The sequence below is a fragment of the Mesoplodon densirostris genome, chromosome 10 (assembly GCF_025265405.1).
Source record: "Mesoplodon densirostris isolate mMesDen1 chromosome 10, mMesDen1 primary haplotype, whole genome shotgun sequence".
In the NCBI taxonomy this organism is placed as follows: domain Eukaryota; kingdom Metazoa; phylum Chordata; class Mammalia; order Artiodactyla; family Ziphiidae; genus Mesoplodon; species Mesoplodon densirostris.
The window spans coordinates 8,530,847-8,552,846 of NC_082670.1; the positions used below are offsets into that span (position 1 = coordinate 8,530,847).

Below are 22,000 nucleotides of genomic sequence, written 5' to 3' on the forward strand. Positions count from 1 at the left end.
AGCTCAAGGCTCCCTAGAATATGCCTGCTAGTCCCCAGGTTTTTTTTTTCCTCCTTGAAATGAGAATCTCGTCATGGGGCGTCCTTCTTTATTCCCTTCTTGGAAATTCCGCGTGATCTTCTAGCCCTGAAATCCCTCCCACGGATGCAGGCGCCTAAAAGGCAGCCCCGCGGTCTTGACGTAAACGAACGCCGACGCAGGAAGGACCCCTTCCTCTCCCTTGCATCCGCTTTCGTCACTACCGGTCTGCGCTGAGGCTGCTTCAGGGAGGAGGCGCGTTCGCTGCTGCATGGAGCTGGTAGCTGGATGCTACGAGCAGGTCCTTTTTGGGTTCGCTGTACACTTGGAGCCCAAGGCGAGCGGCGACCAGAAGGTGAGAGCCCGCGCGGGGAGGGGCCGTCGCGTGTGGGGCGGGCGCCGTCGGGTCTGGTTCCCACACGGCCGAGGTGAACAGTGCAGCAAGGGAGCGTACCGTCTGATTTCTTAGGGATTCGGTGACGAAGCTCAGGAGACTTAAAATACACGTTAGCCTTTTAAAACACGGAGAAGGCATTTCATACTACGAGACGATGTCTGTCTTTCGTAGTAAACAGTCCGAAGGAAGTTTACTTCGAAGGAAGCTGGCATTTCTGCAAACGGGCCAGTGGGCCGTAGATTATGAATCCAAGTTGACAGCCCGTGAGGTGTTCAGGATTTAATGAAAGAACAGTTCGCTCTTTCACTGAATTTATGTTCCGGTATTTTACAAAATATTTGAGGTAAATCCGGAAAAAAACCTCACAGATAAAGTGACGCCAGTTCATTATTGGGCCCTTATGGTGAGGCCAGTACTTGCAGTGAAGGTGCAAAGAAGCCAAAGGCATGGATCCTGCACTGGAGATCTTCCCGACATAAGGAGGGAGAGGATGAGGGAGGCAAACACGTGCAGAAAAATTACAACAAAATGTACGAATTTTACTGGGTGTGTGCGTTAAAAGGTTAAGAAAATTAGCAGTATTCAAGCAAATAGGACATACCCAGGACTAGAAGCAAGATCCCTTAACTTTTAGTCCTGTGCTGTTTTTTTCCCCTAAGCAGTCCTAGGTATTTCCCAGAAATCTATTTCATTGAGTACTTGTTTATGAAGAAGTCAAAGTGTCAGTCTTGAATTAACTAGAAAATTGGAAGTATATGACTTGACTGATTGTTTTTGTTTATCTTGTTTTCTACTCTGGTGGCTAATCTGCCTTTGGCTGAAAGGTACGTGTTTTGAATACTCAAAGATGATGCTACTGATGGTGTTCTTTCTGTAATTACGTTGCGTTCCATGTTCCAGACACAGAGTAGTCCTCACAGCACCCCTCTGAGGCAGATACAGTTATTCCCATTTTACAGATGAGGAACCAGAAGTTGAGATAGGTTAAGCGACTTGTTCAAGGCCACAGAGCTAATAAGTGGCAGACCTCGGACTCAAATTCCCAGGTGTCTCTGATGCTTGAAGCGCTTCTAAACCTAGTGAGGCAATATTCCAGATAACCAGCCTTCCTTCTGTAATATGCACAAGCAAAGGTTATTCTTTGATTTATGGCCATAGCAGCTCTTCAGGAATGTTGTACCTTTACTCAGAAGAGGCCCCCTGGGTCCCGATTGACGGAAGGACTATCCTGTTGTCGTTTTTAGGAATTAATTTGCAGTAACACATCTTAAGTGTGTTCAAACAAGTCTGGTGATTTTTTTTTCTTTGTTGGTTTATTTGTTTTGCTAGTACCTCTTGATGCATCTCCCTTAATTTGTGGGGTATGTGTGTGTGTATTCAGCCGTCCTCCTTCGCACTCAACCAGTCACACTTACCCAATCCAGAAGTTTCATGGCAGCAAGCATAGAGTTCTCAAGACCTCATCATTGGTCATTCTCTAGGGCTTATGTTGGTATTAATGCAAATCCTGTTCGTTTTTCTTTATAGGCGTTGTTATATTGATACTTACCTCTGTGACATCATATTGTGTCTTGTCTGTCCTTCCCACAGGAATGGCGACTCCCTTAGGATAAGAACTTTTGTTTCTTTTGTTCACTGCTCTGTATCACCTGCCTAAAATGGTGCCAGGCACATAGTAGTCATTCAGTATTGGAGTGAATAAATTCAAATCAAGATTTGGACATTTGAGTGAATGAATGGTATGGAAGTGTCACATCTAAGTAAACATATTAAGGAGTTAAGGATTGGGATGGGACCTTAAAGTCCCTGTAGCCCAGTCTTCATAATGGTTTTGATACTCAGCGATGCCTTCCCATCTCCTGCTTTACCTTCCTTATTCAATTCTCAGATTGTTTGTGTGAATCTACCTTTCATTGCGTAGTCTTTTCTCCATTTGTAGGATCCGTTGAGAGTTTTCATAGATCGTGAAACCACTTATCTCTTTGTAGAGAACTACGATACGACCGTGGCATGGCACTGACTGTACGTATCACTCTTTAGCAGAAATGGACTCCCGTGGCCGACTTCACTCACCATGCCCACACTGCCTCCTTGTCAGCAGTGGCTGTCAGTGGCCGTTTTGTAGTCACTGGGAGCAAAGATGAAACCATTCACATTTATGACATGAAAAAGAAGATAGATCACGGGGCTCTAGTGCATCACAATGGTAAGAACACTGTATTCTTCAAGACAATAATGTTGAGGTATTATTACTTTACCGTTTGACTTCAGATGAACGATTCATTAAGTGTCTGATACGTAGCAGATTCTGTGCTAGGAAATATAGAAATGGAAAAAAATGTGGTTCTTTGTCGTTAAGTTATTCACAGTCTGTACTGGGACAGAAGGGAGGCGCTTAACCCAGTCTAGAGGGCAAGGAGGAGGAAGCGAGCTTTCATTGAAAACTTCCTGAAAATGACACCTGCATGATTTTATACGAAAAGTATCAGTTGTTGGCTAGGTGAGACTTGCAACGTGGAGAAAAGGACATTCCAGGCAGAGCAGGCAGTGGGACGAGCACAAGCGATAGCATCACGTGAAGAGCCGACGTTATTGAGGGCCATCGGGTACCAGTGGTATGCCGGGAAGGTATAGTTGTATCGTCAGTTCGCAGAAGAGAAAGCCTAGATGTAACATCAGAGATGTTACATGACTCGCCCAGAGTCACAGAACACTGGAACTGGAACTTGACCCTAGGTCTAGAGCCCGTTTTTTTTGTTTTTTTTTAAAAAAATATTTGTTTATTTATTTATTTTATGTTTTGGCTGCATCAGGTCTTAGTTGCAGCACACGGGATCTTTGTTGCGGCATGTGGGACCTTTCATTGTGGTGCGTGGGCTTCTGTCTAGTTGTTGTGCACAGGCACCAGGGTGCGTGGGCTCTGTAATTGCGGCCCACGGGCTCTCTAGTTGTGGCTTGCCTGCTCAGTAGTTGCAGCGTGTGACCTTAGTTGCCCTGTGGCACGTGGGATCTTAGTTCCCCGACCAGGGATCAAACTTGCGTCCCCTGCACTGGAAGGTGGATTCTTAACCACGGGACCACCAGGGAAGTCCGTAGAGCCTGTATTTTTAACCACTGCTGTGTCTGGGGAGCTGTAAGGAGCTCGCTCTTATGAGAGGATTGGAATGGAGGTGGGAGTGGCTGGAGAAGTAGTTGGGGCCAGATCTCGGGGGCCCTTGCGTGGAGGAGGTTGGGGGTTGCATGAGAAGAAGGCAGCAGCGCTGAGGAAGGTGCTCGTGGTTTGGACGCCGCTCCTGGGGAGGTGCCGGGAACGAGTAAAGGACTGTCGAGGGTCTGCCTGACTGAGGTGGGAGGCTGTGCATGGACTAGCAGCTGCTTGCAGTAAGCTACAGACATTTCTGGAGAGAGAGGAAGGTTACTTGATGTGTGCAAGAGAGGGATCGATTTACGAGGGAATTGAGGGTTTCGGAGAAAGAATAGGTTGTCAGCCTAGAGAAGATAGGGTGTCAAGGGTCTGCAGATCTCTCCAGAGTGAAAAAAAAGCAGGTGGATTGTGCGTGGAAGAAGGGCTGGGACGATGTGAGGCTGTGGTCAGAGGGTAGAGTTAATGTGGAGAAGCTCTCGGTGGTGACAGTGTCCGGGCCGTAGGGCTGAGGGACGAAGTACAGAGGAGGCGAAGGTCACTGGCGTCGAGGACGGCAGGGGGCTGATCCGCAAGCCGCGGCTGTGTTTTCCACGCCAGTGGTGCAGTTGACCGGGCTAATGGGAGGACCAAGGGACAGAAAGACTGAACAGGTAATTTTTTTCCCCAGTATTGAACATCATGTGCTGTTTTCATTGCATTTTCCTAGGGGACAGCGAAGGGGGGGTTTCACATGTGTTCCAGAAGGAAAAGGGAAAGGAAGAAAGAACTTAAGGTAGTAGAATCACTTAAATACATACTTAGTTTGAGGAAACTCAGCCAGGCAAGTTAGTTTCCTGCGATGAAAGGCAGATAAAGACAGGTACCCTTTTTCTTACACTATCTTTCACATATTTCAGAAGTTCCACACCAAGCATTGGTTTCTAGCAGTCAATTTAGAGTGATCAGAGTCTTTCTTATATTAGATGGTCCTTAGCTACTTTGACAGGTGTCTCGCTTTTCAGCAGAAGCTCGGCTCTGAGTGATTTCAACGTGCGTTCCTTTTCCTCTCTGTCTCCTAATCCCAGTTCATACAAGGAAGCCTCCTCTCTCCCTTAGGCTTGGAGGAAATAAGTTAAACAAGTCTGCTGTGTCCAAACCCATTGGTACAGGTGTTCAACAAGAAGGGACTTAGAAAGAGTTAGGATAGGGGATGAATGAAATAGGGCTCCTGATTTCCTTCATTCCTGGTACAAATCCTGTTTTTCTAACAGTTGGTAATAGATAAGCTCTTTTCCAGGGAACAAATGGAGCCATGGAAAGAAGGAGTAGGAGATGTGGGAAAGCAAAATTCCCAAAATGAGAAGGAGGAGGGAAGGAGGACAACATGGGCAAGGTGGCTGCAGTCTCCCACTGTGAGGGGAAGGGAGTCCGTAAGCCCACATATTATTAGTGCTTTTGGGGGTGCAGAATTATTCCTCACAGATCTTTGGCTCTTTCAATATAAAGGGCAGTGTAAAGGATTGACCAGGAGGTGTGCAGATGGACAATAATGACCCAGGGGTTCACACTCTTATTCTGAGAAGGACAAAGTAGTAAATATTTAGGCCTTGCGGCTGTACAGTCTCTGTTATGACTACTCACTTTGGCCGTGCCAAAGCATCCGTAGACATTTTGTAACTGAGTGAGCATGGCTGTATTCCGGTAAAACTGCATTTACAAAACCAGGCCACCAGCCAGATCTGGCCGGCAGGCGGTGGTTTGCTGACTCCTCAACTCTAGGGCAGTTAAGCTGGGTGACACAGACTTCAAAGGATAAGGAATCTTACTTGAGGACTGATTTGGGAGATAGAGTACTGGGTTCTTCCATCGCCTCACCTAACTCCAGCCTTTTGATATCTGAGGAGCACTGTAGGGGAAATTCGTGGGCGATCCAGGCTTCAGTTTGAGTGGAAGGGAGTGCAGTGTTTTGTAAAGAAGTTGAAAAGATGTAGGAAGATTTGTTAACCATGGAAGGAGAATACAGAAGTCATAATTAGAGAGTATAATGTTTTATGAAATTGTAATAAATTCTTATGACAGTGAATAAGAACTGTGTAGAAGTCAAATCAGAAATAGCTCTGGGGGGCTTCCCTGGTGGCGCAGTGGTTGAGAGTCCACCTGCAGATGCAGGGGACACGGGTTCGTGCCCCGGTCCGGGAGGATCCCACATGCCGCGGAGCGGCTAGGCCCGTGAGCCATGGCCGCTGAGCCTGTGCGTCCGGAGCCTGCGCTCCGCAAGGGGAGAGGCCACAACAGTGAGAGGCCCGCGTAACGCAAAAAAAAAAAAAAAAAAAAAGAAATAGCTCTGAAGGCATAATAACTGCACTATGGATGGTTGGGTAGCCAATTCACTGTTTGGAAAGTAGAAGTCATATGGCTGTACATCTTGGTTTGTTCCCCAGATTAGCTGGTTAGTTTTGTGGTTTGTTCCCCAGATTAGCTGGTTAGTTTTGTTTGACTTCTGCTCAAACTATCCTAGCCAGCCATCTCCGAAATTTATGATTATGGGAATGTAAAGCAAGAAAGTGAACTGATTAGTTCAAACCTGTATCTACAACTAGAGAAACTTTGCTGAAAATATTTACATAGGCTTGAGGCTGTATGATCTTAGATGACAAACAAATTAATTTCTTCACCCGACATTTTAAGGCATATTTCAGTAATATTAAGATACTGGATGTTTTCTTACTGTAGCATAGCCTTCAAACCAGAAATGGAGTTTGCACTCAAAATGAATGTTAATTCTGCCTGTCTTGGTTTTTCCACAGGCACAATAACTTGCCTGAAATTCCACGGCAACAGGCACTTAATCAGCGGGGCAGAGGACGGCCTCATTTGTGTCTGGGATGCAAAGAAATGGGAGTGCCTGAAGTCGATTAAAGCTCACAAGTGAGTCTAGACTTCCCCATCGGTGGTCTCTAGGTGCCAGTCAAGTTGGGGACTAACTGTCGGTTTCCTTTTAGAGGACATGTGACCTTCCTTTCCATTCACCCGTCTGGCAAGTTGGCCCTGTCTGTGGGTACAGATAAGACATTAAGGTAAGCCATGAAGGCCCAAGAGCACCTTTACTAAGCTGTGGTCTTTGTTCTCCAAGTATAACCAGAACCCACCCCTGGGACATCTTTTACTATAGTAATTAGATTCTGTTTCTGTATTGTCTCACACTGTCAGCCATTTGATGATATTTTGACACAAGGGAGAGGTTGAAAGCTAGTGAACCTTTTCATAATGGAAAAAAAATGACAAGCTCTATATTCAGACATGCAAGTTACATTGCAGTCGTAAGCTGTGAAGTAGAGGGTGATCCTAAAAAGAAGAGTTTTAGGAGGTGAAACCTTTTGAAAATACAGTGGACTCAGCATACATAGGAAAGGGCTGTAAAAACAGAGCGAGTTTTAATCTTGCTTGATGATATTTCACGTGGTGCTGTAAGAAAGAAGGCAGTTCTTCTGAATAGCCAAGTAGTTAGTAAATTTTCATTTGAGTCTTCCTTAAACTTACCTTTATACCTGGTCAGAGTTGGTGATCATGCCGTAAATGAGCTTCCTGTTTTGCAGAACATGGAATCTTGTGGAAGGAAGATCGGCATTCATAAAAAACATAAAACAAAGTGAGTATTTTTGTTTGAAATGTATTTGAAAATTTGATGGGACGTGAATGTATATACACACGCGTTCTTGTGAGCATGTACACATCCATTTATTTTTGTGCATGGTGGTGGTTCCCTCTGAGAGCAAGTGCTTTAGGTTAATCTCTTTTCCCACTTAGATTGGGATCCTTGGCGTGGCTCTGCCACCTTCCAGCTGTATGACCTTAATGAGTCTTTGAACCAGTTCATTGTCTACAAATTAACTCACAGAATACGTGTTATAAGTTTGTTGTGAAGATTGAATGGGATAATGGATGTGAAAATGCAGTGTAAATATTTGCTATTTTTATTATGACCCTGATCAGTTTCTTTTTTTATTCATGAAGTACAACAGCTTTGTGCTTTTAACTTACAGATGCTCACATAGTGGAATGGTCCCCAAGAGGAGAGAAATATGTAGTTGTCATACTGAACAAAATAGATGTCTATCGGCTTGACACTGCATCCGTCAGTGGCACCATCACAAACGAAAAGAGAGTATCTTCTGTTACGTTTCTTTCAGTAAGTGATGGGAAATCAGTGATGGGAGTTTAGTATGTGTGGTGCTGGTTGGAATTGTTGATGACATTCTGGATAGTATTCTGTTTTTCCTCTCCTAGGAATCTGTCCTTGCAGTGGCTGGAGATGAAGAGGTTGTAAGATTTTTTGACTGTGATTCACTAATGTGCCTCTCTGAATTTAAAGCTCATGAAAACAGGTATTTTTTTTCACTAACCTCTGTGTGCATGTACGTGTAGAGTCTCATAAATGCAATAGCTTCATAAAGCAGGGTATATGTTTTTTATGAACGACCGTAGACATAGTCGGACATATCTACATATTTATGATTTCTGGAACCAAAGAGGATAGTGGGAATGTTGTTGTGTTGGCCTGAGTGATACAAAAGTGGTGAAGTTGTCATCAGGACTAGTCATTTGCACAAGATATTTATTTTCCCAATAATTTCACTAGACTTGAGGCCTGAAATCCTCAATCCATACTTGAACAGGGAAAAACAATTAAACAATCTTGAGCTCTGCCCCTGACCACTCTTGTCCTTTTACTTTATTCTCCTTGTCCACTTCTAGCGCCTTTCTACACTATTTGTTTTTCCTGCAGGAGAGATAAATGACATATTGGTGTCTGTCTTGTGCTAGTTTGTTATTTCTTCCTCACTGTATCTCTGGGGGTAAATGTGAGTCTCAGAGTAAACAGTTAAGTAACTGGACCAAGATTACCCCGTTAGGTGTTGGAGCTGGGAGTCAACCCAGTTCTGTCTGACTCTGCTTCTGCTGTTTCCACTGTAATTTTGAAAAAGTCGATTATGGATGGTTATACTTTAATGTGTTTTATTTGCATGTTCTTTTATGTTTCAGACAACTCTTAGTTTTTATTTTCTAAATAATAGTTCAGCTTTAAGAAATCTCTCTTTGTAAATACTCAGAATACTGCAATCATTAGACAGGCCCTAGTTTTCCCCTGTATTGGGAAATGAACATATTCTTCAAGGCCGTATAGCACTTAATGAAATTTGGCCATTCATTCATTTAACAAGTATTCACTGAGCATCCATAATGAAATACTGCAACAAGAGTTTGCACACTCCTGGCTCTTATCTTGTAGTGGGGCAACAGAGAGATGATAAACAAGCAGGTAATTGTAACAGGAAGGAAATGGGTATTATGATTTGGGAATGACACCGGTAACTTATTTAGATAGGCTGATCAGGGAAGGGGGAATGAGACCTTAGGGATAAAGGAGCTATTTCTAAAAAGAGGAGAGAACTGTAGGCACAGTGGCCCTGAGGGAGGAAAGAACTTGGTGTATTTTAGGAACAGCTAAGAAGACCCATGGGACTGGGTCAGAGTGAACCAAATGGTGCATGGCCTTGCAAGTCACGGGAAGGAGTTTGAATTTCATACTAAGTGCCTTTGTAGATACTGGTTCATCTGTGTCCCACCACTTCCTCCCTCTCCCGTGTTATTTTAAAGCAGATCCAAGCTTTGTAGAATTTTAAGACTGGGAGTAACATGGTTTGATTTTTTAAAAAATTGTTAGGGGGCAAAAATGGAAGCAGCGAGGCTGATGAGTTTACTCCGTAGTCCAGAAGGAAAATGATAGTAGCTTAGACTATGGGTGGCGGCACTGCGGACAAGGAAAACGGATGCAGAGGAGGAGGCCTCGGGTCGTCTCTGTTGTCTTTTCTCTCGGTACTGACCTTGTAGTTTCCTGAGGTCAGGGGCTTTAAGTATCTTTATTTCCTTGATGATAATCTGATTATTTATAGTTATCTGTCACCAACTTCTCAACTTTTTCTTAAGGTATCATTGACAGTCAATTTTATCTTGGAATTTAGACCCTGAAAATGACTCACCAACTCATGGGAGCGTGAAGCGTGGTAAATTTTAGGCACTGTTCATTGAGCAGTTTGGAAATACTTGAAGCATTGAAAAGTCAAGAGACTGTGCATAGAAGCTTTCTAGCAGTATCATACTATCTGGAAGAAAGGGTCTTTTATGGTGTTAACTGTTTCTATCCTAGGGTAAAAGACATGTTCAGTTTTGAAACTCCAGAGCATCATATTATTGTTACAGCATCGAGTGATGGTTTCATCAAAATGTGGAAGCTCAAAGAGGACAAGGTCAGTGTCTCAGCACAATGTAAATACACTGAATGCGAGTCTTACTGTCAATAGTATTTTGAGTTAAGTGAGGTGGAATTTCTTTTAAGGGTCATAAGGCATAGATCTTTAAACTTTTAAAATCTCTTCCAGGCATGATTGACATTCATGCTTTTAAAGTTAGGGTTCCGCAGCACTGCCTCAGGAGCTGGTATTGGTGAGTCTGAGCTGGCAGGATTCCAGAACTCCTGCTCTTTAAATCAGAAGCACTACTTTCTTCTCTTTTGTATATTGATGTTCTCTGTAAGATTTTGTTAAATAAAAATAGTGCCATTACTAAGGGAAAAAATGGGGAATTTTTGATCAGATGTAGAACTAACAATAGTTTTGAAACAGATAATTGGAAATTTAAATTCCCTTTGTAGTCTCCCTCTTAACAGATTCTTGGTTTATTATTCTTCATTCTCTTATAAACACATTCTGTGAATGTGGTTTGTTGAGCACCTACTTTGTGCATGGTTCTTTGTTAAACCCAGAAATGACCACGATAAAATGGTTGCTTTCCTTAGTGGAGCACTTCTTAGAAATTGGCACTTGTGAAGGACTTAGTCAAACCAATCATGAATCAAGATAATAAATTTCTTCTAGCCAGTATATCTTATACTCAAAATACAGTGTAAGTTTTAAATTAAGATAACTTGTTTATGAAAAAATGAAAGTAATTATTTAAAATACCTCTATGTTATCACGAATTTCCTTTCCTGTTTTAGGGGGTTTCCCCGTCTTTGCTGTGTGAAGTAAACACTAATGCCAGGCTGACATGTCTTGGAGTGTGGCTGGACAGAGTGACAGACACGAAAGAAAGCCTGCTTCCAGCTGTAGAACCACCTCCTGGTAAATGAAATTGATCGTTTACAGAAACTAAATAATCTGCTCTCTCTTTGAATCTTTAAAGTGGAGGAGATCCAGATGACTTTATTGTCGGCTTGTGTTTATTTCAAAGGGAAAAACAGTCTTTAAATGCACTGTCTCTTGTATTTTAGTAAGTAAACAAGAACAGTCCAAAAGGAATAAAAAGAAATCTGGCTGTGAAGTCCAGGAGGAAGAAAGGCAGCTAAAACCCGACACGAAGAAATGCGGTTTAACTGGTGACAGTAATAAGCCAACAAAAGGAAGCAGCCTGGTGTCAACCAAGAAGAGGAAAACAGTAGAAATGTTAGAAAAAAAGAAGAGCAAAAAGAAGAAAATAGGAATGATGCAGTGAATCCCAGATTTCTCCTAAGAGAAAAACTTTTTCAAATGTACTTTTTTTTTGTTTTTTTTCTGAGTAAAAGCTAGGAATTTCTTTTGAAGAAAATGTACAGCTTAAAAATCACTTTCAGGATTTTGTTTTTTTAAACAGTGGTAAAACTTTTTGATAGGCAATATTTTATTAATTATATATCATGGCAATATATAGTACGTTAATGTGTAATATATAATTTTTACTGTTGTGTAAGGCAAATAAAGATCTTTCTCAAAATATTATAGCTTAAAATAATACAAAATCTTGAACACATTTCTTTACCAGAAGTAGATAAAGGAATTGTTTTTCAGATTTTTCTCCTAAGTGCACGTGAAACTATGCGTTATGGTAGAGTTAAGGGTGTAGGACAGCTTATTTCAAATAATAGCTCAACCAAGGGCTAGGACTATAGGTAACTAATTCTCTGTGGTTCAACTTTTTTAAGTCTAAAAGGCAGGGGGAGGATCATGGTGGGCTTAACTAAGGTTTGAAGCTTGCATCTGCATAGGGAGAAATGAATCCCTAAATCATCCCAGCTGGTTAAGGCAAGTCCTGTCATTTTTTTTAAATGATAAAATTTATTTTTTTATTTAGGCTGCGTTGGATCTTCGTTGCGCGAAGGCTCCCTCTAGTTGCGGCGAGCGGGGGCTAATCTTTGTTGCGGTGCACGGGCCTTTCACTGCGGTGGCCTCCCTTGTTGCTGAGCACGGGCTCTAGGCGCGCGGGCTTCAATAGTTGTGGCACGCAGGCTCAGCAGTTGTGGCTCGCGGGCTCTAGAGCACAGGCTTAGTAGTTGTGGTGCACGGGCCCAGTTGGTCCACGGCATGTGGGATCCTCCCGGACCAGAACTTGAACCCGTGTCCCCTGCACTAGCAGGCGGATTCCCAACCACTGCGCCACCAGGGAAGCCCCTGTCATTGTTTTTTCAGGAGACTCTTCCATTAAGTTGTTGAGCGTCTGGCCTAAGTGGAATTGCTCAGAGTTCTTAGTCATTATCAGCTTCGGCTGGTTAGAATCAGCTGTGGTAAACACTTCACTTTTGATATCTGAAAAGTAGGAGTTGCTGTAAGTGGAAGGTCTTCTTTCAGAGTATGTATGCTGCCAACAAAAAATTGTCACTCACCATCTGCCTCTACAAGGGTTGGGTCCCTAGCCACTGCACTCGCTGACCTTCCACACACCCTGAAAGGAGTTCTGGCTGGAGATCAGCAATGAGGCACCCCGTGCTCTAGGAAAAACTGGCAGAACAGGCCTTCAGAGAGTTAGATATTTTCAGGGGAAGGTTTTATGAGCCCGATTTCTTGCATCTTCTCACATCTAGAAAAGCACTAAAATCATTAACAGAGACACCTGCTCCTTGTGACTAGCACCAACCTTCTGTCAAAATGTGTGCTTGAGGGCACCCAACCCCCTTTACCAAAAGCACATATACTGACTCATCCCCCAGCCACCACCTCTTCGGAGCAGTTCCTCAGAGCTACCTGAGGGGCTGTCTCCGGGGCTACGGTCCTCATTTTGCCCCCAATAAAACTTAGCTCACAACTGTCTCCTTGTGCATTTCTTTTTCAGTTGCCAATGCACTGCAATTTGCTTTTTCACTCAAGATTGTATATATATTATTGATACTTGTAGGGGATGAAAGAGAGAGAGATGCCAAACGTGACACCCACCCACATTTTGTTGTTACAGCAACTGAATGGTGGTGCAGGAAACGCAGGGAAGAGAAGCAGATATGGAGTGGGAGTGGAGATAACGTGTGGCCACGGGGGCATCGCAGAGGTACTTGCAAATGTAACTCACCAACTGTCCCCCCCCTTTTTTTTTTGCGGTATGGGGGCCTCTCACTGTGGTGGCCTCTCCCGTTGCGGAGCACAGGCTCCGGACACGCAGGCTCACGGGCCCAGCCGCTCCGCGGCATGTGGGATCTTCCCGGACGGGGGCACGAACCTGTGTTGCCTGCATTGGTAGGCGGACTCTCAACCACTGCGCCACCAGGGAAGCCCCCCAACTGTCCCGTTTTAAGATGCTTTTCAAGTAGCCTCACTCTCTGAAACAGAGGGAAGTGAGCCACACTGTCTAGCCTGTCTAGTGGCCACCCTATCTTCTGCAGATAGAAAGTAGTCCCTTCCCATGGTGGCAAATAACGTGATCGGGCTAGAGTGACAGCCCTCCCCGATGGCCTGCATCTGGCTGACACCTGGTGATAGGGCCTCTGTTGATGCAGTCCTTCAAAATCCAGCCTCGGATGCCCTTCCCCCTCATCGGTGGCAGCCCCCCCCGCTCACCGCAGACCTGGCCCAGCTCGCAAAGGCCTCTTGCAAAACTAGACTCCAACCCTGGGCTTCCGGCTTTAGGCCAGGCTGGCTTGGATCTGGGACGGGTGCTGGACGGCCGGCACCGCGCCCAGCTCCCCGGATACACGGAGCGCTCGGCGACTCCCTGACCCGGGGACAAAAAGCGCGCGCCGGCCTATCCGGCGCAAGCCCCGCCCCATGTCCCGCCCCCGGGACGCAGGGAGCGCAGCGTCCCCTGTCTCTAGCCCCGCCCCATGCCAAGCCCCGCCCCCTGACGCAGAGAAAGCGCCGCGACCTTTCCGGCAGGACTGCGACTCGCCGCTCGTAGACGTGCGCACCCTCGTCGGCGAGTGCAGACCTTCGGGAAGTAGGTTCGTGTACTTTGGAATTATTACTAGTATTTTACACCTGTTTTGACTTTTAGAAATGAGTTGAGAGGCTTTGCTGCCGCCTGCTCTTCGTCCTCCGGATCCAGGCGGCGGCTTTAGGCTGCGTGGTAGGTGCTTGTGTAGTCCCTCGTTTCCTGCTTTCCTTAAAGTGGGTTGTGAATCCTGCGGAGACCCTGAGCTCCTGAGGCAGATGCTTACCGAGGTAGCGTCGAGGTCATTAGTTTCCTGGAGATTTTATTGGTCCATCTCCGTAAAAATCTCGGTGACCCAATGTTACGTCGAATTAATGACGGTGGTACAATTCCAAGCCCCCCCCCCCCGTATAGACAATAATTTAAACAGCAGAGGTTATGTATTTTCAAGCTTAGCCTCGTTGGATACCAGCTGCATTTCTTTAAGAAATTAGGAGTTTCACCCTGCTTTGCCGAGGGTGTAGTGTTCTACGTAATTATGACTTGAGCTTTGTATATTTCATCCTTCCTCCTCGCCCCCCATCTAACAATAACTATGAGTGATGCAAAGTTAAATAACCGTCTGAAAGTTTTACAGATGTTGAGTATTGAAATCAATTCTTTGGGCAGGGGTGAAAAGCAGCACCCTTTCCCCCCAGAAAGGGCAACTAAAATACTTGAATTAAGGGCACAGGAGGTGTGCTTACTTTCCAGTTTAGTTATAGTTTTGTTATAGGTGATGAGATTAGCTCATTAACTGTACAGAGCTGGTCAGTGAAGTGTCCTGTGGGCCTATGTTATATTAGAATTTAGGTTATTACTAGAACGGTTGGTATCTGTTCAGCAATTACTTTGTGCAAAGCCCCTTTACATATTATCCCATTTAATGCCCATAGTAGCCCTAGGAAATTTGTACCACTGCTATCCTCAGCGTAGGTACAGTGAAGGAAACTGAGGCTTAGAGACGTTGGGTGGCTTGCCCATTCTTCTTAGCTCCCAAGGGCTGGAGCTGGAACTTGGACCCACTGCTTCCTGGCTGCTAGCGAGCTGTGCTGTTAACTACCTCTGATCCAGCCCCTCCTCCGCAGGTGCAGGCCTGGTGTGATCTTCCATTTGGACGGAGTGAAAGAGAACAATGCAGAAGGACTCTGGCCCACTGTAAGTGCCCAGTGAAATGGGGGGAGAATAGTCAGGAGCTTTTCAAAACCAGTTTCTTTCATCATCTGAAAAGGGCGCTCAGCCAAGACTGCTGGACCACTTGGGCTATGGGAGGATGGACGTGTAGGCCAGGGACTTGTGTTCGAGTCCCAGCTCTGCCACTGACTCTAGGCAAGTCATCTAACCTCTCTGGGATTTATTTGCATTTATACAGTGATAGGATTGTTCTGGAATGATGACCTTTTTGATCCCATTCTATAGTTCCATGCTGTTTTGTTTGTTTTTTGTGTTTTAAACACGGTTGGCACCGATTTCTTACTCTTCCGTTTTCAGAGTGCCTTTACATTGGCTCGGCTTTGGCTATGCAGCACTGGTCACTTCCGGCGGGATCATTGGCTATGCAAAAGCAGGTATGGTTCGTAGTTATTTAACCTCTTAAAATCTCGTTCCTGGTGAAGAGTGAGTCCCCAGGGTCCTCAAACTGCAGTCTTATTGGAGTCAGGTTTGCTTTAGGCCCTCTCGCTGGAGTGCAGGCTTATTATCAGCCCTGTAGCTGCACTTGCCTTGCGGTTATCTGGCCGAGCTACACCAGGCTTCTTGTCCAGTCACTTGTTTTTGACTCTTTAGATAAAGATAGCAGTTAGGGATGGTAGTAGATTGTTATTATCGTCACCTGCCATACATCAGCCTTGACCCCAGAGGGCCATCTCTGCTCTTCAAGTAGAAGGAAACCTCTAGTCTTCGCAGAAGCAGTTTTGAAGTCTCCGTGTTAAATCAGGCACAGGTGTGTCAGTGAACCTGCTTGTTTCCACCCCACTCCTTGCCTGCATCCCGCCCGCCATCACACACACCAGAATTCTTGCTCCCCGGATCATTTTTTAACTCACTGACCTTCTTTCCCTTTCCTTTGGGGATGAGCCCAAGGTCCTGCCCATGGAGAGTTCCAGTCCTTGCAGGGTTAATCAGGCCTGGCTCGGAGCCCTTCCTTTCTCCCTGGAAGTGTCCTGCCTGACCCGTGTGGTATGACCCTGACCTCTCTGGTAAAATAGCAAACTCCCCCAAACATTTTCCTGGTTGAGAATGCCTTGGTCCTGAACCGCGTTGAGAGACGTTCTCTTTGCTGTTTTCCTCTGTAGGGGAGGGCGGTCTGGTGGATTCTGTCAGTGAGATGAGTGTCTGCTATTGCAATGCAGCTGTGTGTTTGCTTCCCTCCAGGCAGTGTCCCGTCCCTGGTTGCCGGGCTCCTCTTCGGTGGATTAGCAGGCCTCGGTGCCTATCAGCTGTCTCAGGATCCAAGGAACATTTGGGTTTTCTTAGGTATGTCAGTTTCAGTGTCTCCTTGATGCATCCCTGGGTTGGTGGGGTGTGACAGGTTCTTCACATTACGACAGTTTTACTGCTTCTGCCAAGTCCTAGGGAGGTTTTGAAATGTGGGCGGCGGGGGGGGCGTCTTGTGCTGGTTTCTACTTATCTTTTATGTACAGAATATGGAAAGGTTTTCATACCTCATGAATGTAGATTTACCCAGTGAAATAAGCATTAAACTTGTGTAAGGCAGGCATGTGTCTCTTAACCATTGTGATTGCCCACTGAAGACCGTCTGCTTGAGAATCACTAAAGGACCATGTGTCTTGGTTAGGTTTGCATCGGTATTGCATTTTTCCCATTTGAAAATCATTTGTTAGCCCTTTAGATGTAAACTAAGTGTGCAAGATGTAGGCCCTCCCTTCAGGGAGGCTTTACCTTCACCGGGGGCATAAAATGTGACTGGAGCTGCTGCCGTGTCCTGTGAGCAGCGCAGACGGTGAGGGGCGCGGGGAGGGGAAGATAACTTATCAGGGTGGCTTTGGTGCATTTTTCCTGAGTTCCACCCTGTGTCAGACACCCTGCTGGGTGTGTGGGCCCCTCGCTGTCCCCACAAACCCACAGGATGAGAAAACACGCAGTTCTGGCCCTCACAGGGAGCAGGCGTGTCACAGTGGTTTGTCCGAGTCGGCCTGGGCTGGGAAGGAGGAAGCGCCCAGCTCTCAGCTCTGCTCGGCGGCTCTCTCGCAGCCCCGGAGTTACTCTCAGGCCCCTTTGTCCCCTTTCTGACACCCCAGCGAACAACCTCACCATCTACTTGAAGAAAAAACAGCAGCCGTCACGTGGAGACTCCCTCATGCCATCGGCCTCTAAGCCTTCCCCTGTCCCGGTTCTCGTCTCCAAGGCTGGTCCCTCCACCAGGCTTTGGGTCTCTACTGCTTCACCTTCTCCGGAGCTTTACACCATCAGTGACGCCAGCTCTTCCCCGTATCCTGCCTCTCAGGTGGATCCCACACACTGATGCTCCAGTGTGCTCACCTCTCACCCATTTAAAAAAAAAAAAAAGCACCTCTCGTGACCCCACTGCTTTCTTCAGTTGCTTCCTTTCTGCTTCCTCTTCAGGAACTTCTCTTTAAAAAAACCCATTACACTCGCATCTTCACTTCCTCACCTCACGTGCTCTACCCACTTAGGCCTCCACTTCTGTCCCCTTAGTCCATGGGGATAGCTCTCCCTGAGGCTGCCAGGAACCTGGATGTTTCAGAATTCAGCGTACACTTTTTAGTCCTCATTTTATTTGGCCTTTTAGCTGTTCTCAGCACAGTACACCAATCCCTTTTCTGTTCTCTTGTTTTTCCTTTTTATTTTCTGATTCCCTTTTGTCGGTTTTGTCGACCTGTCTTCCATTTCAGCCAAGGTTCTTAACACCTGGCTCTTTTAATCTTCCTTATACTCTCTCACTTGGCAATATGGTTGAAGCCCAGGTCTTAAATGACCACCGATACACAGATGACTCACAAATTTCTCTCTCCTCCAAGCTTTACTCTCGTATATCCAGTCGCCTGCTTGAAAGCGTTCAGCCGTGTCATGGCATCTGCCCAAACCTGGCTTCCTGTCCTCACACACGCTTGGTCTCCTGCTGTCCTCCCTCCATTTGGGTCTCCATTGCTCCCCTCCATCTCTGTCTGATTCATCAGCAAGTCCTGTCAACGCTACCTGCAACTCGTATCCCAGGCTGTCCCCTTCCCTACCTCCACGGCCACCATCCACGCCCCAGTTAGCCCCCCTCTTGCCTGCATTCCCGAGGAAGTTTCTCAGTTGGTACCCTACCTCCTCTCTGTTTTCCCTGAAGCTTGTTCCCTATGGTACAGCCACAGTTATATTTGCAGAACGCAGCTCTTTGTATGTAATCCTCTGCGTAATATCTTTTAATGGCTTTTCATTGCTCTTTGGAAGAAGACCACAGTCCGTCCCGAGGCCCTCGAGGCTCTGTAGGCCGTGGCCCTCTTCCTCACTCAATCTCGGTTTCTGTGCCACACCACGGCTAGCAGCCCCCTAAAACCGCAGGGCCCTGCGTATATTACGCCCTCTGCCTGGAACGTGCTTTCCTCCCCTTGAGCTTGTTAACCGCGACTCTTCACATCGCGGCTCAATCTTCACTTTCTCAGCAAGTCCTTCTCCCTCAGTGGGCTGGATCCCCTGTTCATCACGTTATCTGTATTGCGTTAATTGCGCCTGTAGCACGGATTATACTTCTAAGTTTTTATTTGTGTGATTCTTTCAAGTTAGTCCTATCAAACTCAAAACGCCGTTAGGGCAGAGATCTTGTTGATGACAGTTGTGTTCCCAGCACCTGGTGCAGTGCGTGGCAGGTGGTAGGTATTTGAATAGATGTCGAGTGGGAAGAGCCTGAGAGCACACAGGGTAAATAACATTGGCATAGGAAAAATGTAGTTTTCTCCTACAGCAATTTAGGAGAAAACTAAGAAATTTATGGCTGAAGAGTGGTAGGAGGTGAGGCTGGAAAGGCAGGCTGGGCTCAGACACTGAGAGCCTTTGATTCCAGTGTTTGTACTTGGTCCCATTGACCGTGAGTGGCTGTGGAGCTCCCCAACTCGGGGGAGGAGGAGGTATGAGATGAGGTCTGGGCCCTTGAAAGATGGGTGGGAGTCTGGCCGCATTTTCATCCTCCAACGTATAAGATGTAGTGATCTTTGACTCTTTTTATCTTTCCATCAGTTACATCTGGAACCTTGGCTGGCATTATGGGAATGAGATTCTACCACTCTGGAAAATTTATGCCTGCAGGCTTAATTGCAGGTGCCAGGTACCCTCTGCTCTATTGCTAGTTCTAGTTTAATGCCCAAAACACTTTAGACATTCAAAATTTTACTTGTTTCAGTATATCTGATGCTGAGCATCGACTGAAATGATTTAAATTCATATACAAATAGGAAAGGCTGCAAAAACAGCAGATTTAATGTCAAAATGAAATAAGTATATTCGTTCACTTTGGAAATGGTTTTGCTTTCACATTTGCTCTCTGGTCCATCCTGGCCCCTTTCTGCAGTGGAGGAAGCTTCAGTGCAAAGCCATGACTGCAGCCGTTTGTGTGACTTTCAGCATGGGGTCCATGTTTCTTAGTTGTAAGGTGTTCTTTATTATTGAAAATTTTGCTGAAAGGGAATTCTGATTGAATCCTATTTAACGTCAATCGTAATTAACTTTAATTATAAAATCCAAACCAGATTATTCTTAAAAATGTAGTCTTTAAGTATAATAAAGATAACCCCCAAAGTAGAATTTTTTAAAATCTGCTTTGGAAAAAGATTACTTACCCAACTTTGATCATAGTTATGATGCTGTCAAGAATAATGATTTATAATCAGCATAGACCAAGGTCAAGAGCTGTAAACTGGAGGCTGGAGACCTACCACTGATGACCTGTATGACTGGGGAGGCCTTGGTCTCTCCAGCCTTGTTTTCTCATCTTTGAATTACTGGCTGTTAGATTAGGAACTTCAGCTCACGTGTATGATTTCAGAGCCCCGGTGCAGGACTGCCTTTCACGAGTTCTTCCTTTGGCACCTCCAGGGGTGGGAGCTCATCCCTGCTTTGCTCTGCCTTGGCACCTCCTCACCATGTAGTTGTGAGGGGCCTGCTGAGTCCCAGTCCCTCAAAAAATAGTCAAGTGCCTGTGCTGTACTTTATCTGATTTTTTTTTTTTTTATGTGTTTCCTTTGAACAGTTTGCTGATGGTCGCCAAACTTGGAATTAGTGCATTGGGTAAACCCCATCAGTAGTAGTCATGGCCCAGCTTGGACTCATGAAGAATTTTTAAATTTTCACTATTTTTAGCATATTAAGATAAATAAGTATAGCATTTTCACATATTCTGACATTTTACTTAAAACAAAAACAAACCAAAGAAACCCAACTCTGCAGAGAAAAAAGTCAGTTATTATCATTACAACCCTAAAGAGGCGGGTAGAGTGTAACACAAGAGCGTCTTCCTATAGTAGAAGCGTACAGTTTGATTCTTGTATGTTGGTGTTATCTGTTCTTTCTGAATCTATAGGTAAAACCTCCAGGGATAAAGTGTAAGGTGTCGCCATTGGGGCCCCTGAAACCCTGTACCCTACTCAGAGGAACAGTGTGAAAAAGATCTGTTAATGAGATTTAGGATACCTGTTCTTTTGCTTACCTTAGAGCACAGACCTGCTTTGGAATTATGTTAAGTGAAATCAATGAAATAAAGTTCACTGTAAATAATATTTTCTTCGGTGTCTTTGTTACCAGAGCTGCTCTAGAACACAGAATGAGATGTGAATAGCAAGAAGATAAAAGAGCATGAAGGTGTTTTTGTTAACATTTTATTGAGGAATTACCCATCTTGAATAATTTAAAGACCAAAGAAGGAAAGTTATTTACTATTTGATTATGCATTGCATTGAGCCTTGGATTTCTAAGATTAGTAGGACTGTGTAACCCAAAAAAGAGAAAAAAAAGAAAAAAATGAAATGGTTGTTAACCAGCACTGAGTTAACTCATTCTGGTACCCCTTACTTTAGTTTCCTCCTCTTTAAAGAAAAGGGAGATTTGCTTCTTAGCTCAATCCTAACTGGTATTGATTGGATTTAGAATATGTAATTCAGGCATATACAATTTTGTGGACTGGCTTAAGCTCCTTGAAAGGAGTCCTAGTTTTCTCATCTTTGTTGTGTATGCCATGGTTTGACGTGTCTGCCAGGGCCCTTTTTTTTAAATTTATTTTATTGAGGTCTAGTTGATTTACAGTGTGTTAATTTCTACTGTACAGCAAAGTGATTCAGTTGTACATATGTGTATACATTCTTTTTCATTTTCTTTTCCATTATGGTTTACACAGGATACTGAATATAGTTCCCTGTGCTCTACAGTAGGACCTTGTTGTTTATCCATTCTATATATAATAGTATGCATCTGCTAATCCCAAACTCCCAATCCATCCGTCTCCCACCTGCCCTCCCACTTGGCAACAAGTCTGTTATCTGTGTCTGTGAGTCTATTTCATAGATAAGTTCATTTGTGTCATATTTTAGATTCCACATAGAAGTGATATCATATTTGTCTTTCTCTTTCTGACTGACTTCATTTAGTATGACAATCTCTAGGTCCATCCATGTTGCTGCAAATGGCATTCTTTCATTCTTTTTTATGGCTGAGTAATATTCTATTGTATATATGTACTACATGTTCTTTATCCATTTATCTGTTGATGGACATTTAGATTGTTTCTATGTCTTGGCTATTGTAAATAGTGCTGCAGTGAACACTGGGGTGCATGTATCTTTTTGAATTGCAGTTTTCTCCAGATATATGCCCAGGGGTGGGATTGTAGGATCCTATGGCAACTCTATTTTTAGTTTTTTGAGGAACCTCCATACTGTTTTTCACAGTGGCTGCACCAATTTACATTCCCACAACAGTGGAGGAGAGTTCCCTTTTCTCCACACCCTCTCCAGCATTTGTTGTTTGTAGACTTTTTAATCATGGCCATTCTGAGTGGTGTGAGGTGATACCTCATTATAGTTTCTATTTGTAGTTCTTTAATAATTAGTGATGTTGAGCATCCTTTTCATGTGCCTATTGGCCATCTGTATGTCTTCTTTGGAGAAATGTCTATTTAGGTTTTCTGCACATTTTTCGATTGGGTTGTTTGTTTTTTATTATTGAGTTGTATGAGCTGTTTGTATATTTTGGAAATGAACAGGGCCCCTTCTTAAAGCATAATGCCCATAGCTCTACACAGA

At 44.7% G+C, this 22,000-nt stretch overlaps 2 protein-coding genes and 1 long non-coding RNA gene across 7 annotated transcripts; 2 read left to right on the forward strand and 1 right to left on the reverse strand.

Annotated features, from left to right (window-relative positions):
• Window positions 1-246: 246 nt before the first annotated feature.
• On the forward strand, window positions 247-11,318 carry PAK1IP1 (PAK1 interacting protein 1). 2 transcript variants are annotated; one of them, XM_060109464.1, is made up of 10 exons: window positions 247-373; window positions 2,456-2,621; window positions 6,347-6,467; window positions 6,542-6,616; window positions 7,136-7,188; window positions 7,583-7,728; window positions 7,827-7,924; window positions 9,748-9,847; window positions 10,597-10,720; window positions 10,870-11,318. In XM_060109464.1, exons 1-10 carry the CDS (start codon window positions 290-292, stop codon window positions 11,088-11,090), a joined length of 1,188 nt encoding a protein of 395 aa, XP_059965447.1. In that variant the 5' UTR covers window positions 247-289; the 3' UTR covers window positions 11,091-11,318. The 2 variants fall into 2 exon arrangements, with proteins under 2 accessions (XP_059965447.1, XP_059965448.1); XM_060109465.1 differs by having other exon boundaries at window positions 2,459-2,621.
• A 141-nt stretch (window positions 11,319-11,459) lies between these two features.
• Window positions 11,460-13,543, reverse strand: LOC132496842 (uncharacterized). 2 transcript variants are annotated; one of them, XR_009533536.1, is made up of 4 exons: window positions 13,397-13,543; window positions 12,912-13,067; window positions 12,235-12,349; window positions 11,460-12,157 (listed from the first exon to the last, which is right to left on the reverse strand). It is a non-coding gene; the product is annotated as an uncharacterized LOC132496842 (long non-coding RNA). The 2 variants fall into 2 exon arrangements; XR_009533537.1 differs by lacking the exon at window positions 12,912-13,067.
• Window positions 13,544-13,688: 145 nt separating this feature from the next.
• On the forward strand, window positions 13,689-20,482 carry LOC132496841 (transmembrane protein 14C). 3 transcript variants are annotated; one of them, XM_060109466.1, is made up of 6 exons: window positions 13,689-13,776; window positions 14,834-14,903; window positions 15,237-15,313; window positions 16,119-16,220; window positions 18,948-19,035; window positions 19,957-20,482. In XM_060109466.1, exons 2-6 carry the CDS (start codon window positions 14,881-14,883, stop codon window positions 20,009-20,011), a joined length of 345 nt encoding a protein of 114 aa, XP_059965449.1. In that variant the 5' UTR covers window positions 13,689-13,776; window positions 14,834-14,880; the 3' UTR covers window positions 20,012-20,482. The 3 variants fall into 3 exon arrangements, with proteins under 3 accessions (XP_059965449.1, XP_059965451.1, XP_059965450.1); XM_060109468.1 differs by having other exon boundaries at window positions 18,948-19,028; XM_060109467.1 differs by having other exon boundaries at window positions 20,287-20,375.
• The last annotated feature ends 1,518 nt before the right edge of the window (window positions 20,483-22,000 follow it).